Genomic DNA, 15,787 nt, shown 5'->3' with positions numbered 1-15,787 from the left:
AATATTTTCCAGCTACAGAAAACTTTTTTATCATTTTCTGCTTTTTTCTCCATAAAAAATAAGAAAAAAACTAGAATAGTTTCTAGAAATGTGAAAATTTTTGAAACAATTAATCAATGCTCAGCTGATAAGATGTCAAATAAAATTGTTCAAATAACTTATTGCTCTTTGCAGAAGTATTTTTTTCTTAGTGCTGAAAAATAATCCAACTTGAAAAAGATTCAATAAAATTGTCTTGAAGAAAATTCTTACCTTGTTTGATAAATGTAAATGAATAATGCAGGGTAATAATCAAAATCACAGGAAATTCTGCCATTTCTAAAGTTGATTATGAATGCTCAACTTTTGCCTTGAAAAACGAATGATTATATAATATTCTACTCGAGCGTTTCATGACTCTACCATTATGTGAATACAATAAATCAATCGAATGATCATGAAAAGAAGTATTTGCACAGGTGGTAAAATTTTTTCAAGAATGAGGTTTCGATGGTTTCGGGTAGAGTTAGTAGATAGGTATCAACTTTCGTTTTCCATTTTTACCTATCTAACGCCATGGCGCAGTTGGCGGCGTTCAAAAATCAGGGTTTGAATTTAATGTGGAATTCTCCATTGACTCCAAAATGCTTAAGTTTTATCGTGGTGTACTCAATGGAGAATGTTAAAGCTTAATTCAAATTACTACCATACTTTCAGTCCACTCAAAAAAATGATTTTCAGTCGTTTTGTAGGACTTTGGCGATTTTAAATTCCATCTTGGAGTCTCAAAAGTGGAATTTTTCGAAACTGCATACGTAAGTACATCAATTAAAACGAGGGGGAAAATTTGACAAATTTTTATTTTTTAGTATTTGTAATTGTGACCTGGAATGAGTGAGGAGTTCCAAAGGCAACGCAAAAATTGGGTAAATACACATTGTAAAATGCATTTCATCCAAAAAATACGATGTACAAGCCATCAACTCGGATTGAACTGAAATTTTACTCACAGTAGGAACATGTCAGTAGACCTTAGAATGAACACTTTCTGGAGCGATTGGAATTACTGAAGCAAAGTTAGCATTTCGTTGTAGCTTTCAGATCGACTTGAAAACGGTGGCTGATCGATTCAAAAGAAACCGATTTTCAGGTTTTCATCTCTATTAAAGTTATAATTTTTTTAGTACATATCAAATAATTCAAAAATTCGCCAAAAAATCGAAAAATCATCTTTGGCAGTCAAAATTGAAAATTTGGTTCTTAAGCTCTCGTGACATGCTCTTTCATTGAATCCTATCTAGTACCTACACGAGAAAAGTGTAGTGAATTTATGAGTAGGAAGGAGGAAAAGTTCTCAAAACTTGGGAAATCAAATTAAATTAAGATTTTTAGTAGGTATGTAGGTATTTCAAAACGTGTGAGAAGTAAAAACACAAATTTTTGATTTTACTTCCTCACTCAATTTTATAAAAAATGTAGGTTACCTAATTCAGTTGGCAATTTGGCATATAGTTATATGAAGCATGTGTTTCCAAAACGCACCAAGTCCATTTTTAAAGATTCTGAGGTTGCAAGGCCATCTAGTGCGGCCCAAAATGGCTGGTTTTTTGATATGTTGTGCCCAAGGGTCTTGGCTACAACATATCAAAAAATCAGCCAATTTGAGCCATTTCTATAACGTTTCCAAATTGTACTAAGTAAGTATCATGAATTTCTTATCAATATTTTTTTGGACTTAGTGCGTTTTGGAAACACATGCTTCATATGTATACTTGCTTATGGTGATGAGAAATGTGTTTTTTTTTTTCTAAATAATAATAATACTTATGACTGATTATATTTATATTAACATAAACGGTATCGTAATTAACAATTTTTATGGAGCATCGGTTGCTTTTAACATTGACTGAATCATTATGATAATTGATAGGTAGGTAGTAGGTACCTATTTTATATTGGCTAATATGTAAGAGCTAACATGAAAATGAATAATTGCATATTTTTCTTTTGAATTAGTAATCGAGGAAAATGTTCAGAGATTAATAGCTGTAGTTTCCGCTGCCTCGGAGGCGCTGTCGTTTCCTTTGTATTTAGGGAAATCTTTAAAGGTCACTCTCTTCACTGGAATCATTGCTTCGATATCAAATAATGCGTTCTCGAGCTTTACTTGTATCGAAAACATTTCTTTTACCATGTTCTCCGATGCTCGACAACAGTACACATTGTCTAGACTTTTATCGGAGATATGCTCCGAATAAGCAGACCACTTCTTGATATCACAATCTATAATCTCATTGTCTGAACATTCTTTGAAAGGGATATTTTCACGGGTATTATGCAGTACAATTACAACTCCGGATTTTTCGCTTTCATTGTACACGAATTTATACCATATATTTGGTTTGAATAAATTAATAATTTCAGCATCTTTTTTGAGCTTCAACTGGATTTCGTCTCCCTTTACAATATCAAAACTTGATATAAAATTCATCATCGGTATAACTTCCGTGTCGGCTGCGGTGTAAATTTTCAAAATATCTTTCGATTTTACAAATAAATTATGCGACGCGTTGAAAATTCCATCGTTGATAGCCTTCATTATGGGGATAAATTCATGCAATAGAGGTGCCGAATTGATTATGTGGCTAGTGGCTTTCTTCCAATACAGCATCGCCATGTGGTCTTCGGGCACCAAAGTGAACACTGAGCTGGTGCTAGGGCTGGTGAGTTGATATGATTTTTTAAGATTTTCAAATCTCGCCGAGCTCAAGTTTAAGGAGGAGATATCTGTGCTGAAGTCTTTGATATCGATATCGCTTAGGGTTTTGTGAAGCGATATTTTATCAGCGATTAGTGGCGGAGTCATGGGCGTATATTTTGTCCATAGTGTTTGATTGCGTTGAAAATCGTAGCATATTTCGTACATGAAGTAACGTATCGGTTCAAATGGAGGGACTTTGGTGGAATCCTGAAAACATGCGGATATTAAATAGGTACCATTTCGCAAGGTACTCAGATAATTCAGTCTAAAATAAGTTAACAATGTTACGTTCTATGAGGATAACTAGAAATGCGTACTCTTTGTGTAGCCTGTAATTCTACTGTGTATTCTACCAATCTCTGGTCTGAAACACAATTCTGCGGTGGGAAAATTAACATAATTATAATTGTATGTACTTACTACATACTACTTGTATTCTATAGGTAATTTTTAAAAAAATGACATACGTAATACAGAGCATCTATTAATTGTTGCTGGTCACTGACACCGCAAGTAACTGGTGATCCGTCATCTTGTTTTCTTTTTTCTAACGATATTTGCGGTTCTCGTTCACAAGCATGCGGTTCATTCCTTGTAAACTCTCTCACAAACATGCACTTCTTGGAATTGGGGAATACTTCGTTGAGGACTTCCAGAATAATTTCCACTTCTGGATCCGTAGTGCGGAATTCAGGACAGAGTGAAATTACGAATTTTTCCTCTGATCCTGATGCTAATTGCCATTTCACGCCCGTGTCGTCTTTTACTATTAATTCAGATGGCAATTCGTAATTAGATTCTGGTGATAACCACGTGTCGGATGTTACGACCAAGAACGGTTCGTATTTGTCAGCTGAAAATTATTTGAAAACTTGAAATTAGCGAATGTTATTCTGATCTTTTTCTAATCTTTCAACAAGCACAATTAGAAAAAATTATCATATGTAATACGTATCTAGCTACCTATGTACCTTGCACCTACCTACAATCCTATATACAGACGTACTTAACTTACCTAAGTTTTGTGATTGATTGCTGGGACTGGTTATTCCTGCTTCTCCTGTGAAATCATTTACAAATGAACAAAGCATTTACTTATAGGTACATAAATGTGAATTTCAACCAAGTGAATTAATTGAATTTCAGTACTAAAAACCATTGAAAATAAAATCACAAATTACTACCTTGTTTGATGAAACTGAGGGCGCTAAATGAAACGATGATCAAAAATAATGCGAAAAATTTGGCCATTTTTGTGGTTAGAAAAACTAAATCTCCTCGAGGAAATGGTAATTTCCAATTTGAATCCCTATTTTACTCGTACAATTTGAAGTACTTATTGAAAAATATGTTTATTCACGTTCCTGTCACGAAAAAACCAATGCAAATTGCAAAAGGAAGGAACACAATATTTAGTAGGTACTTAATGGTATCGAACTTATTTCACTATACTTCAACTATGCATGTAGAATACGTACCTAGCCAAGATTATATGTAGGTAAGTATTGTTTATTCAGTTGTTAGGTTACAATGATTCATTTTAAAATTTTCATCGAAATTTTTCAAGTATTAGATGTGCTGTACAGGGGTGTACGGTTGGTATATCTTTGGCTAGTTACGTGCACCTGACATTGACGTAATCAACATTGGAATTTTTCATTGTCATGACTTTCAAATTTTCATGTTTTATTCTGCACGTATTTTGAGCTGAAAACAATTTGGAAAATTCATATTATCATGTCTGGATTTTCTGTCATATTTTTTTTGCTTGCGTAGGTAGGTATGTTTTGAAATAGGTAAATGTGTTAAGTTTCCTTTGATTGAGAATTTTCTCAAAAATGGGTACCTGTAACGTCTTCTATCTGAAGAAGGTTTTGAATTGTGAATATGTTTTTTGTTCAAATGAACCCAATGTTTAGAATTCCAGGTTTAAAAAATACACTCACGCGAGAAGGCCGACTTTTCTTCAAATTAAAATCTTTTACGAATAAATTGATTCACTTAGTTTGAAACATTTTTTCAGCAATTGATCTGTTTACAATGATAATTAATTCGATTTTTTTTGTGAAACTATTGTGTAGGATTCAAGTGAAGTGAATCGAATTGAATCATTCACAATCGATTGGCGATTGAACAAATTGATTTCTAGATGAATCGCTCGCGAACAAATTGTTCAATAGTTACTGAATCATTCGCAAACGAATTGAATTTTTTAGTAAATCATTCGCGAACGAGTTGAATAATTTTTGGTGAATCATTTGCGAACGAATCGATTCATTTGATTAATTTTTTATGAACCATTCACGAACGAATTGATTATTTTGTATAAGTGACTCGTTCGCGAACGAATCGATTCATTTACTCAATTTTTGGTGAATCATTCGCGAACGAATTAAAATATTTTTGGTGACTGAAGACTGAATCATTCGCGAACAAACTGATTCGTATAAGTGACTCGTTCGTAAACAAATTGATTCATCTGCACAATTTTTGATGAATCATTCACAAACGCATTGATTTGTATAAGTGACTCGTTCGCGAACAAAATTGATTCGTATAAGTGACAAGTGACTCCTTCGCGAAGCGAACGAATTGATTAATAAATTAAAGAGTTTGATCAATTTGTTGGCGAATGATTCGCCAAAAATTAATCTATTTGTTCGCGAATGGTTCTTTCAAAAAATGTGTCAATTCGTTCATGAATGATTCACCAAAAATTAAGGGTCGTATTAGCACTTTGTCGGAATCGTGGAGGCCTAGTAAGATGTCAAGTTTCATCGAAATCACTTCAGCCGTTTAACTGATATGAATTGTTTTGTTGAAAAAACAATAAAATAAGCCTGTGATGAGCAGGACTGCCCTGACCGCCTGTAGGTGTTCTTAACGTAATTTCTCCTCAACGTAGTTTTATGATCTTGCCGACCTTAGGCAAGATTACGCGAATCTTACTGTAGGAACGCGCTCAAGGCTATCGTGCGATAATTCTGTTGAAGCTGGGGTCCAGCTCCAACTTCCTATTCGCTAAAAAATCAGTCTTCTGAAGAAACAGTTCGCGATCGTTTCTTCTTAAGCTCGACCAGCTAAATGTTGCTGGCCAGAGTATCCTTATGGTACTCTGGTCCCTACATTGTAGTGTACCCATCTGTAGATGGAATTAATTGATTTCTTTTTATAACGCGATCCTTTGTTAATTTCCTCGTAAGATCGTGGTACTTTTTTGGTTATTACCCAGATTAATCCGGAAATCTGAGGTTCTATCCCTACAAATATGGTTCTACTAAGCATACCTGCCGAAGCGACTAGTATTGGGGTCGCCAGGGAGAGGCAGGCAAAGTGTACAGTTATTACAGAAGCGTACCTCTTTTCCCAGTTAATCGTCGAACCTTTTAATTAGGGGTGCGTGCACCCTCACTTTTACTAATTAGATATACTAAATTAAATGTAATTGTATAAATCAATAGGTGATTATCTTTGTAATTTAAACTAGCTGTTTTACCTTACTTTTTGTTGTTTTGATCTGCCTTTATACCAATCTTCCGAGCCTAGCTCGTGTGCGTTTTACATCATCCGCATAATCTTGGCCGATTATGCTGCCGCCATTGTAACGTCATGGCAACACAGAATAATTTACACCTGGACTCTTGTAAATTATTTGGTACAGACATCTCAATTATTGTATATATTTCCGATTAAATTTATTGTACATTATTGCTCCTTGAGTTATCATTTCGCTCTTGATCATGAAGGTAACCAAGGATTGTTCTAATTAAGTGAATAGTGAAGTCGAATGACTAAGTCTCTCCAATTCGAGCTAAGCAGGCACCTGAGAAATATTTCCTCTCTAACGAATATTTCTCAGAATTTGCCTATCACAAAATTATAAGAATTTCTATCATATACAGTCATAGTCATATTATTTATCCTTCTTCTATCAGGCTTTCTCACTCTCACTATTACAAGCCCGCCAGAAACAGTTTACAAAACAATAAAGTATTTAAAAATCTGAATTTATAACGTGAGTATATTAAACGCAAACCAATGAGAGCGAATGCGGATCCTGGTGTGAAAAAACAAAAGAGACCATTTTTTGCAAGTTTGGCAGCTTTAGCATAATATTGCTTATCTCGCATACCATTACTTTTGTTTTTGAACAATAAATTTCCAAAAACATTTGCCCTCGGTTTCGAAAGCTGGCCCAATTCTGGAGCTATAATTTAAAGATTAGATTTTAGGCGAAGTTTGTATGTACCTAAATCGACGCGTTCCTTCATTTTTAAATCTATAAAAATACAGTAGATAATAGGTCCCAAAGAACCATTGACCACTAACCAATACCAAAGGTTACAGATTAAAGTGAAGTTGATTGTGTGTGATATACATTTCCTTAAGAAGTGTCAAAAGTGTGATGTGTTCCCCAACTTCATACAGTTAAGGACTAAAACTACTACCAGAACTGGACAAATAGCCATCCTCAAAGCTAAAAGAGAATGGCTAAAAGCTGAGATCAATGAAAAATACAGAATAAGAGCTAACCTGGAAATGGATTGTTATAAAGCTCACAAACAACTGAGCAAAGAATACCACCCTGTTGAATGGGATGTGTTTGAAACCAGACTGTACAACACCATTTACAAAATGAGAAAAAGCAAAACAGAAAAACTGAGCAACAAACTGAGAAACCTCATAATCAAACAGAAAGGAACAACAACAGACCACATTGAGAATGATAATCAACCTGAGACAATAAAAAACCTGACAAACAAAACCTTCACTGTAGCTGAACAAGAACTACTCAAGAAAGGATTGAAGTTTGCCCTGCCACCTAAACAAGCACCCATTGAGGACATAATAACTGACATTGATGTAGCAACCAAAAGGCTTGATTACAACACCAAAACAAAAATCAGACAACAATGCATAGATGTCATAACAAAGACTAGAACCACCAACCAACCAACAACACACCACAAAACCATGAAAAGTCTCAAACAAAAAGATGTGCTATACATGAAAGCAGACAAAGGAAATGCCATAGTAGTTATGGAAAAAGATGACTACAACAACAAAGTCAATGATCTGTTGAAGAATGGACCCTACAAAGAACTTGCCAAAAATCCACTGAACAATATGATAAAAACCACAAAGACAGCAATCAAGAACAAGAATTACAAAATACCCTCCAACCCAAAAATACCAAAGTTATACTGTCTGCCAAAGATTCACAAACCAAACAACCCAATGAGACCAATAGTATCCAACATAGATGCACCCACATACCAGATTGCCAAACAACTTGTCACTGAATTACAAGCCATTAATCAGCCTGTCACATACCAAATAAAGAATAATGAAGAGCTTGTGGAGAAACTGAAAAACTACCAGATAACACCAACTGATAGACTCATTTCCTTTGATGTCACCAACTTATTCCCCAGTGTACCCATACCAGAAACCTTGGCCATAATGAAAGACTGGCTCCAAAAAGAGAAAGTTTCCCAAGAAAGGATTGCTGAACTCATGAACCTCACAGAACTATGCATGAAACAAACCATCTTCCAATATGGTGGAAAGTTCTACCAACAAACAGGAGGAACAGCAATGGGGAACCCTTTGTCACCATTCATGGCAGACATTTTCATGGGCCACTTGGAAAGCAAACTGAAGGAAAAAGAAAAAGACTTCCCTAAGATTTGGTTCAGATATGTGGATGACATATTCAGCATTGTACCAGAGGACTTCAACATAAATGGTTTCCTTGAGACCATGAACAAACAATATGCAACCATCAAGTTCACCTATGAATATGAAAACAACCAACAACTGCCATTCTTGGACATCCTAATCACCAGAAAAGACAACAAATTGGAATATGACATCTACAGGAAGCCTACTCACACCAACAACTACATTCCTGCTGACTCTTACCAGCCCTGGAGCCAAAAACTGGCTGCTTGTAATAGCATGGTCCATAGATGTTGTGCACTACCCTTGAGCCCAGGAAACAGAAAGAGAGAATTTGACCACATTAAAAGAGTAGCCAACAATTTGGGATACAAGACCAGAACCATTGACACCCTCATCAAAAACCATATAAGCAAACAAAGATTAAAAGAGATCACCACATTCCAAAGAGATAAACCAGACAATAGAAGAGTCAAGTTGGCCCACTACCCAGTCATAACCAACAAACTTTGTCAGATCTTCAGGAAAAATGATCTAGAACCTGTCACAACTAATCAACATAAACTGAAAACCCTACTGGTAAGCCTCAAGGACAAGGACCCAAAAACTGACCAATCAGGAATCTATAAGATCACATGCTCTGGCTGTGACAAACTTTACATTGGACAGACTAAGAGAAACATCATAACCAGATACAAGGAGCATATGCACAAAGCTAGATACAATATTGAAGGAAAATCAGCAATAGGAGACCACATTATAGCAACTGGACACACAATAACTGAAGTCAACTTGACCCTAGAAAAACCAGTTGCCAGAATATCAGAACTACCAATTAGGGAAGCAATAGCCATGCACAAAAACAATAGAGAAAAACTCCTCAATGATGACTTGGGACCTTTGGACATTGACCTGCTCAAATGCCTACATGGAACCAGTCACATACACATTCCAACAAACAGACACACCCATCCTGGTAGTGACCACACCCAAGTTTTAGGACCAATCACAACACAGAGAAACTGACACACCCAAAGGAGTGACCACACCCAACTTTTACTTTAAGATGTACACTTTGTATTAGTTCATTAAGTGCTCTTGCCTGATGATGAAAAGTTGTACTTTTTGAAAAGATCTTTGCAATAAAAAGCATTAAAAATAAGGAGAGAGTTTTTTCTTTTTCCAACAGTAGATAATACTTGATTTGAATGAGTCAGTTGGATCAAATTCGTCCACATTTACATTTTTTTATACGAATTGAAAAAAATTAATAACGACACAGGTGTGCAAATCAATCAAATAACGTACAAGTTTCGTTTATTTCTGGGTATCTATTTGAACAGATTTTCTGATATTTTGCAACTTGCGACCAATTGTACCTATTTCTTTTTTTTTGTTTTAGGGTTGGTTTGGTTTTTAGGAATATTGTGATTCACTCAAAACAAAAAAAAAATGACTAAACACAGCCAGGTTATTTAAGTTGAATTTTTCGATTAAAATGAACAGATTTCATTCTACTTCTTCATAGAATCGTTTCCTGAAGCTATTGGTTCTTCACGATTGTTATATCGTTGCAAATTCTCGACTGCAAATTGTCAACTATTCCTATACCCAAAACTTCAAAACTTGAGTAAGAAAGACTACATATTTTCATTTTTTATGATTGTTTGACTTTTGCATTTTTGGCTCAAATCAACTGAAGAAGAATACTCGTAATTTTTTTCGAGTCCACTTACTTATAGGTCATTCCATGCCAAATCGGCGGATTTTCGCACGAGGATTCTTCGATTTTTTTGAAAATCAGATCATGTGTAGAGGTCATCAAACGATGACGAATGACGCAAACCGGGCATTTTTTTCAATTTTTTTGACGGAGCTGTGGTGCTTCAAAGTTCTCAAAAATGGCCAAAAATGGAAAATTTCAGTTGAAAATTGCTCCGGTTGTACGTGGTATGGAATTTTCAACTTTTTTTCAAATTGTAGTACATTGAGAGGGTAATCGACGAATGATGTCAAAATCAGTGTTGCCACCTTCTGAAACCTAAAAAACTCGATTTAAAAACTTATAATTCAAATATAACCACGATGGCCCCCAGTAAAAATTCGGAAAAAATTCTCAGTTTTAGTCCTTCTTATGTAGAATGACATATCAAAAAATTGGAGGGGCCTTTTTTTTCATTTTCGAGAAAAAAAAATTACAAGTTTTACAATTGCTGCAAAAGTACCATCCGAAACCTAAAAAATGAAAATTTTTGCATTTTTGAAATATTTTACCAATGTGTAGACGATAATGTGAAAAAATCCCTCTCCCACCCAATTTTTCAACAAATTGATGAGAAATGCCATTTTTCATGCTATAATTTTATCTTAAGAGTGAAATATATTGAAAAAATGTCGCCGCCGTTGACAAATTGGGGTGAGGGGGATTTTCGTCACATATTCGTCCACACATTGATAAAATATTTCATTTTTTAGGTTTCTGATGGTACTTTTGCAACAAAAATAAAACTTGTAATTTTTTTCTCGAAAATGAAAAAAAAGGCCCCTCCAATTTTTTGATATGTTATTCTACATAAAAAGGACTAAAACTGAGAATTTTTTCAGAATTTTTACTGGGGGACATCGTGGTTATATTTGAATTATAAGTTTTTAAATCAAGTTTTTTAGGTTTCAGAAGGTGGCAACACTGATTTTGACATCATTCGTCAATTACCCTCTCAATGTACTAAAATTTGAAAAAAAGTTGAAAATTCTATACCGCGTACAACCGGAGCAATTTGCAACTGAAATTTTCCATTTTTGGCCATTTTGGAGAACTTTGAAGCGCCACAGCTCCGTCAAAAAAAAATCGAAAAAATGCCCGGTTTGCGTCATTCGTCATCGTTTGATGACCTCTACACATGATCTGATTTTCAAAAAAATCGAAGAACCCTCGTGCAAAAATCTGCCGATTTGGCATGGAATGCCCCTTATGTGCTTAAAATTCAGCTACCCTTTCATTTATTTTAAAAAGGGAGGAGAAAAGTTGAGAAATTATGGCCAATTAATATAGTTATTTATTGAAAAAAATAAGAATTTTTGCGTAATTTAAATATAATTAACTACAATAAATAATTCTTAAAATTAACATAAATATCTTATCTTATCATTTAAAATGAATCATTTTTTTTACATGCGAACTTGCACGCATGTAATTTTTGAAGAAAAAATCCCTCTTTTCGGGTTTCTTGGCCAGATTGATTTTTTTTGTGTCTGTTGAGTAGGTAGGTATTATGTGCGGTTACCCAAATATGTCCATTTCATGAATTTTATCCATTTTCTAATTATTGTTTTCGCTATCTCGGTATCAAGTGGTTATGTTAAAACTATGCTTTTTTCATTAGCAGGATCGTGCGACTCTGTGTCGACTTCTTGCTTAGGTGTGGATGGATCAACTGGAACGAGGCTCAAATTATTTTCTCCAGTATTTGGCGAACCTTCTTCATCTTCCAATGATGTATCACTCAATTCCGATTGCAGAACTAGGTCTAGTGAATCTTTTGGGTTGTTCTTGAGGAATGCTAAATTAAAGTCGGTGTGGAATTTTTTAATTAAATTAGTTAAATCAATAGTACTTTTTATTTCTACATCCACTTGGAATAATTCTTTAGCTACTGTCGACGAAATTGCAGTACATCCGACAAAATCCAGCACTTTTTGGGTGAATGTAGTCTGCCTTGCAAGCCACTTAGCGAAATTACAAGCTAATGTATTCTCACATGGCGTACCTTTTGGCAGTTCATTGTAATTGTATAAAGTGATCAGTGCTGCAGATTTGTCAGTTTCGTTGTAGATGAATTTATACCAAATATTTTCAGCGATATGCTCTTCAGACGGTCCCAATCCGATATAGTTTAGGAGAGGTGTTATGAGAGGTGTATATACGTTAGTATTAGTCATCGCTTTGGTAAAGATGTGCAACTTTTTGCCATCATAGTCGAACGCACGAACAGATAGTTTGAGTAAGCCTTCGTTAATGACGCGCATTAATCGGCGAAATTTTGGCAACAGGGGTGCTGTGTTGACGAAATGGCGAGCCGATGTTTTCCAATGCGACATGGCGAAATGTTTTGGTGGAACTAGGTATTCTGGGTTCATTCCTAACCGTGTTGAGTCAGATTGGTATTTTTTCTTTAAACTTTCGAAGGTATCAGTTTTTATTTTGAGATCGTACGTTGAAGTGCTTAAGGAGTCCAATTTTATGTGTCTTTCTGCATCTTGCGGTGTTTCTGGAGTGAAGAATAGCATAGGTTCTAATACCTGATTTCTCGTCCACAGAGTTTTATTCGCGTCGAAGTCGTAGCATATTTCGTACATGGGGTACGTAGCCCTGAATTTAAAAGGAGTTACGTTTCGTTCGTGACCCTGAAAATATTAGTTTGGAATTGAGCGATGTTCTTATACAAAACGGCATGTAATCACATTATTCACTTACTAATTCGCGAACTTCGTCCAAAGCATTGTGTCCATATTGTACGAAATCTGTTTCTGAACCACAATCCTGTATATTAATTTTGTGATTAGTAAACGTTTGACATAAGAATGGAAAATTTTTATACTAATTTTTTTTTAAAACTTCGTAACAATACAAAGTGAAATTTGCGTCTTAAAATCAGCGCTTTTTAATCAAAATATGCAGGCGCCTATCCTGTTATTTTTTAAAATTCTAAAATTTTTATCTCATATTGTCATGATTGTTAGGCTTACATTGAATTCAAAAACAAGCAGATGGTGGTTTTTCTGTGCTCCACAATTAGTTCTTATAGGCGATTCAAGTGATTGCTGGTCCTCTCGTTTTTTCCTCAGCCAGGGAGTTGGTTTTTCGATACATTGTTTTACGTCGTTTTCAGTTGTAAATAGGCAAGTTTTTGTGGCGGGGTTGGCTTTGTAGACAGCATTTAATAACCCTTGTTGGTAGTCCAATCTTGTTTCAGGGCATAATTTTTCTTCTTGGGTACCTCGGGCACCTATTACAGATAGTTCTGTTTTTCCATTTTCTCCTCTTAGTATTTCGGATGGAAGAAAGTAGTCATAAGATTTTGTCGCTCTATCCCATATTTTTACCACAGTGAAAGGTGGATTTGTTTCGTCTGAAAATGAGTGTTGTTATAAAAGTTGGCGATGAATTTTATAGTTTTTAATTTGTAGGTCTAGGTATTTATAAGAAGAAATGATAATTTGCAGTTTCTTCTTCAGAGTTGAGATGAAATAGTGTCAGGATCCTTTACGTAATAATACATATTATATGGTTGGAAAATTATGAAGTACTATTGAAAAGTAAAAAAATATTTGACTTTTGAAATTGTTCATTTCAATTTTTCAATGCAGTTTTCCTCGACAAAAAATGATCCAAAAAGATATGTAAAGCTTCCACTTTTTAAGAAATTAAGGTGACTTTGAGCTTCTGCTTGCTCATCAGATACCCGTCATATTTACCTGTTAATAACAATGGTTTTTCTTTGTCAGCAATTCCTGCAAAAAACATGATTTTAATGATGATTAGGTATTGAAGATTTTAATACGTAATTACTAAGTATTGAATTAAACTTACCTAATGGGTCTTTGGATGTGCTTTGACTATTTTTCTGCTGATTTCCGGCACCTTCGAAGGGTACAATCGCTGTAAATAATTATCAGTTATGATGAAAAGTGAGAAAAAAAGTAGATCATCTAAAGAGTGTACCTTACAGACTTTTTGATAATAATTGTTGTGAGAATTCTAGGTATTGCTTAGGTATAGGTAAGTAGGTACATATAAACAAAATAATAAAACAATACTCCATGAAAATATTCCCATGATTAGGCCTACTGTACTATTGAACTAGACTCACCTAATGGATCATTAGAGGCCTCTTGATCATTTTTTTGCTGATTTCCGATATCTTCGTATAGTACAATCGCTATAAGTAAATGTTCAACAGTCATAATTAATAGTGAACAAAAAAGAAAAAATTCAATAATCTAAAGAATACCCGAAAGACTTTTTGGTGATAGTTTTTGAGAAAAATTAAGATATTAAAATAGGTAAGAGGTATTCACTAAAATTATGACTAAAAAATGGGTACTCATCAACATACCTCCTGGTTTTGACTCGGAGTCAGTCGTGTCTTTTTCTATTACACCGTTTACAATATTTTCTGTAACGAAATAATAATTATAGATGTAATAAGTAAGTAAGTATGTAAAATGAAGAAGGAATTATTACAGCTAAAAGTATAAAAGATACATGTGATTATTTTTCAGTTTTTTTATTCTTAAATTTTTTTAATTAAATAGCTCATTTGAAACATTGTGTGATTTCGATTTTATATTTTAAAAGTTATACTTGAAAGTGAATTCTTACCTTTAACAATGCAGTTGAATGCAAGTAATATAAAAATCGGTGAGAAAATAAAATTTCGCATTTTTAATCTTCGTTTTTTTTTGCTCTACAGTCAAATCTGAGAACAACTTATGATTCGAAAAATCTAACGGTTTTTGAGTGATAATGAAGATATAGGCGCTGATTTCAATACCTACTTCGTTCATACACATCTGTATTTCTTCAAAATGTTTTCAATATTTATTTAGGTGCGAATAAAATGAGTCAACCTGGTGTTGCATCGATTTTCTGACGTGCGTAAATCTAATGCTTGTCGAAAAATTATTCGAGAAGAATACGCACCCACGAGGCTATTATCAAGTACATTTTTATGAAATGAATAATTTTGCATGACGGAAAATTCCAACTTGATTTTTGAAAAAAATATATGCTCATCAAATCTATAAATTTGTCCAAATTTTCGAATAGTTCTTTTGTTCCAACTTTTGCTTGAATTGCTAATAAATTCCTGATTTTTTTACCATCCTAAACATCCTCAAAGTATTGGATTTTTGCCTTCGCTATCTGAAAAGCCTGACTTTTATTTCCAACATTGTCAAACGAAAGCCCTGTTTTTTGACAAGAACTCAAAGAATCCTGGTTTTTGCTTCAATTCCTCCCACACTCCCCCTCCTCCCTTGAGAAAAAGTTGAATGTACACCATAAATTGGCAACAATGCAATGTTTTTCGTCAAAATTTCCGAGAAGAATCTAGGTTTTTATAAAAATTGTCAGGAAGTTCCTTTCCACTTCTGTAAAAATTAGCAAAAAGTCCTAATTTTTGTAAAACTTATCAGAACGTTCCTGTTTTCTGTTTATGTGAAAAAAGTTCTGTTATTAGCGAAGCTGCCAAAAAAGGTCCCATTTTTTGATGTCCTAATTTTTGTCAAGTAAAAGTCTTGTTTTTTTGCCATTTGCCTAAATTATTGAAAAAGTTCTGTTTTCTGTCAACGTCAAAGAAGTCG

The 15,787-nt window shown here is 34.4% G+C and overlaps 3 protein-coding genes across 3 annotated transcripts; 1 reads left to right on the top strand and 2 right to left on the bottom strand.

The window, feature by feature from the left end:
• Nucleotides 1–1,332: 1,332 nt before the first annotated feature.
• Nucleotides 1,333–4,142, bottom strand: LOC135833685 (uncharacterized). The gene is made up of 5 exons (XM_065347447.1): nucleotides 3,925–4,142; nucleotides 3,756–3,800; nucleotides 3,208–3,593; nucleotides 3,058–3,117; nucleotides 1,333–2,947 (listed from the first exon to the last, which is right to left on the bottom strand). The coding sequence occupies exons 1-5, from the start codon at nucleotides 3,989–3,991 to the stop codon at nucleotides 2,012–2,014; spliced, it is 1,494 nt and encodes a 497-aa protein (XP_065203519.1). The 5' UTR covers nucleotides 3,992–4,142; the 3' UTR covers nucleotides 1,333–2,011.
• Nucleotides 4,143–6,480: 2,338 nt separating this feature from the next.
• LOC135834059 (uncharacterized) lies at nucleotides 6,481–9,448 on the top strand. Its single transcript, XM_065347896.1, has 2 exons — nucleotides 6,481–6,486; nucleotides 7,037–9,448. The coding sequence occupies exons 1-2, from the start codon at nucleotides 6,481–6,483 to the stop codon at nucleotides 9,446–9,448; spliced, it is 2,418 nt and encodes an 805-aa protein (XP_065203968.1).
• Nucleotides 9,449–11,461: 2,013 nt separating this feature from the next.
• Nucleotides 11,462–14,933, bottom strand: LOC135835425 (uncharacterized). Its single transcript, XM_065349665.1, has 8 exons — nucleotides 14,805–14,933; nucleotides 14,539–14,598; nucleotides 14,293–14,361; nucleotides 14,013–14,081; nucleotides 13,898–13,933; nucleotides 13,169–13,551; nucleotides 12,897–12,962; nucleotides 11,462–12,826 (listed from the first exon to the last, which is right to left on the bottom strand). Exons 1-8 carry the CDS (start codon nucleotides 14,863–14,865, stop codon nucleotides 11,777–11,779), a joined length of 1,794 nt encoding a protein of 597 aa, XP_065205737.1. The 5' UTR covers nucleotides 14,866–14,933; the 3' UTR covers nucleotides 11,462–11,776.
• Nucleotides 14,934–15,787: the final 854 nt, after the last annotated feature.

The sequence above is a fragment of the Planococcus citri genome, chromosome 2 (genome assembly GCF_950023065.1).
Source record: "Planococcus citri chromosome 2, ihPlaCitr1.1, whole genome shotgun sequence".
Lineage (NCBI taxonomy): Eukaryota > Metazoa > Arthropoda > Insecta > Hemiptera > Pseudococcidae > Planococcus > Planococcus citri.
The sequence above is the reverse complement of the archived record's forward strand: the minus strand, read 5'-3'. Positions and strand labels throughout refer to the sequence as shown.

Bases quoted from the DNA above. Each gene is read 5' to 3' on its own strand.
- LOC135833685 (XM_065347447.1), bottom strand. From the start codon at position 3,991: ATGGCCAAATTTTTCGCATTATTTTTGATCATCGTTTCATTTAGCGCC. The intron at 3,801-3,924 runs GTAGTAATTTGT...ATGATTTCACAG, and splicing joins CCTCAGTTTCATCAAACAAG to GAGAAGCAGGAATAACCAGT. The intron at 3,118-3,207 runs GTATGTCATTTT...TTCCCACCGCAG, and splicing joins TAATAGATGCTCTGTATTAC to AATTGTGTTTCAGACCAGAG.
- LOC135835425 (XM_065349665.1), bottom strand. From the start codon at position 14,865: ATGCGAAATTTTATTTTCTCACCGATTTTTATATTACTTGCATTCAAC. The intron at 14,599-14,804 runs GTAAGAATTCAC...ATTTCGTTACAG, and splicing joins ATTCAACTGCATTGTTAAAG to AAAATATTGTAAACGGTGTA. The intron at 13,934-14,012 runs GTAAGTTTAATT...TGTTTTTTGCAG, and splicing joins CACATCCAAAGACCCATTAG to GAATTGCTGACAAAGAAAAA.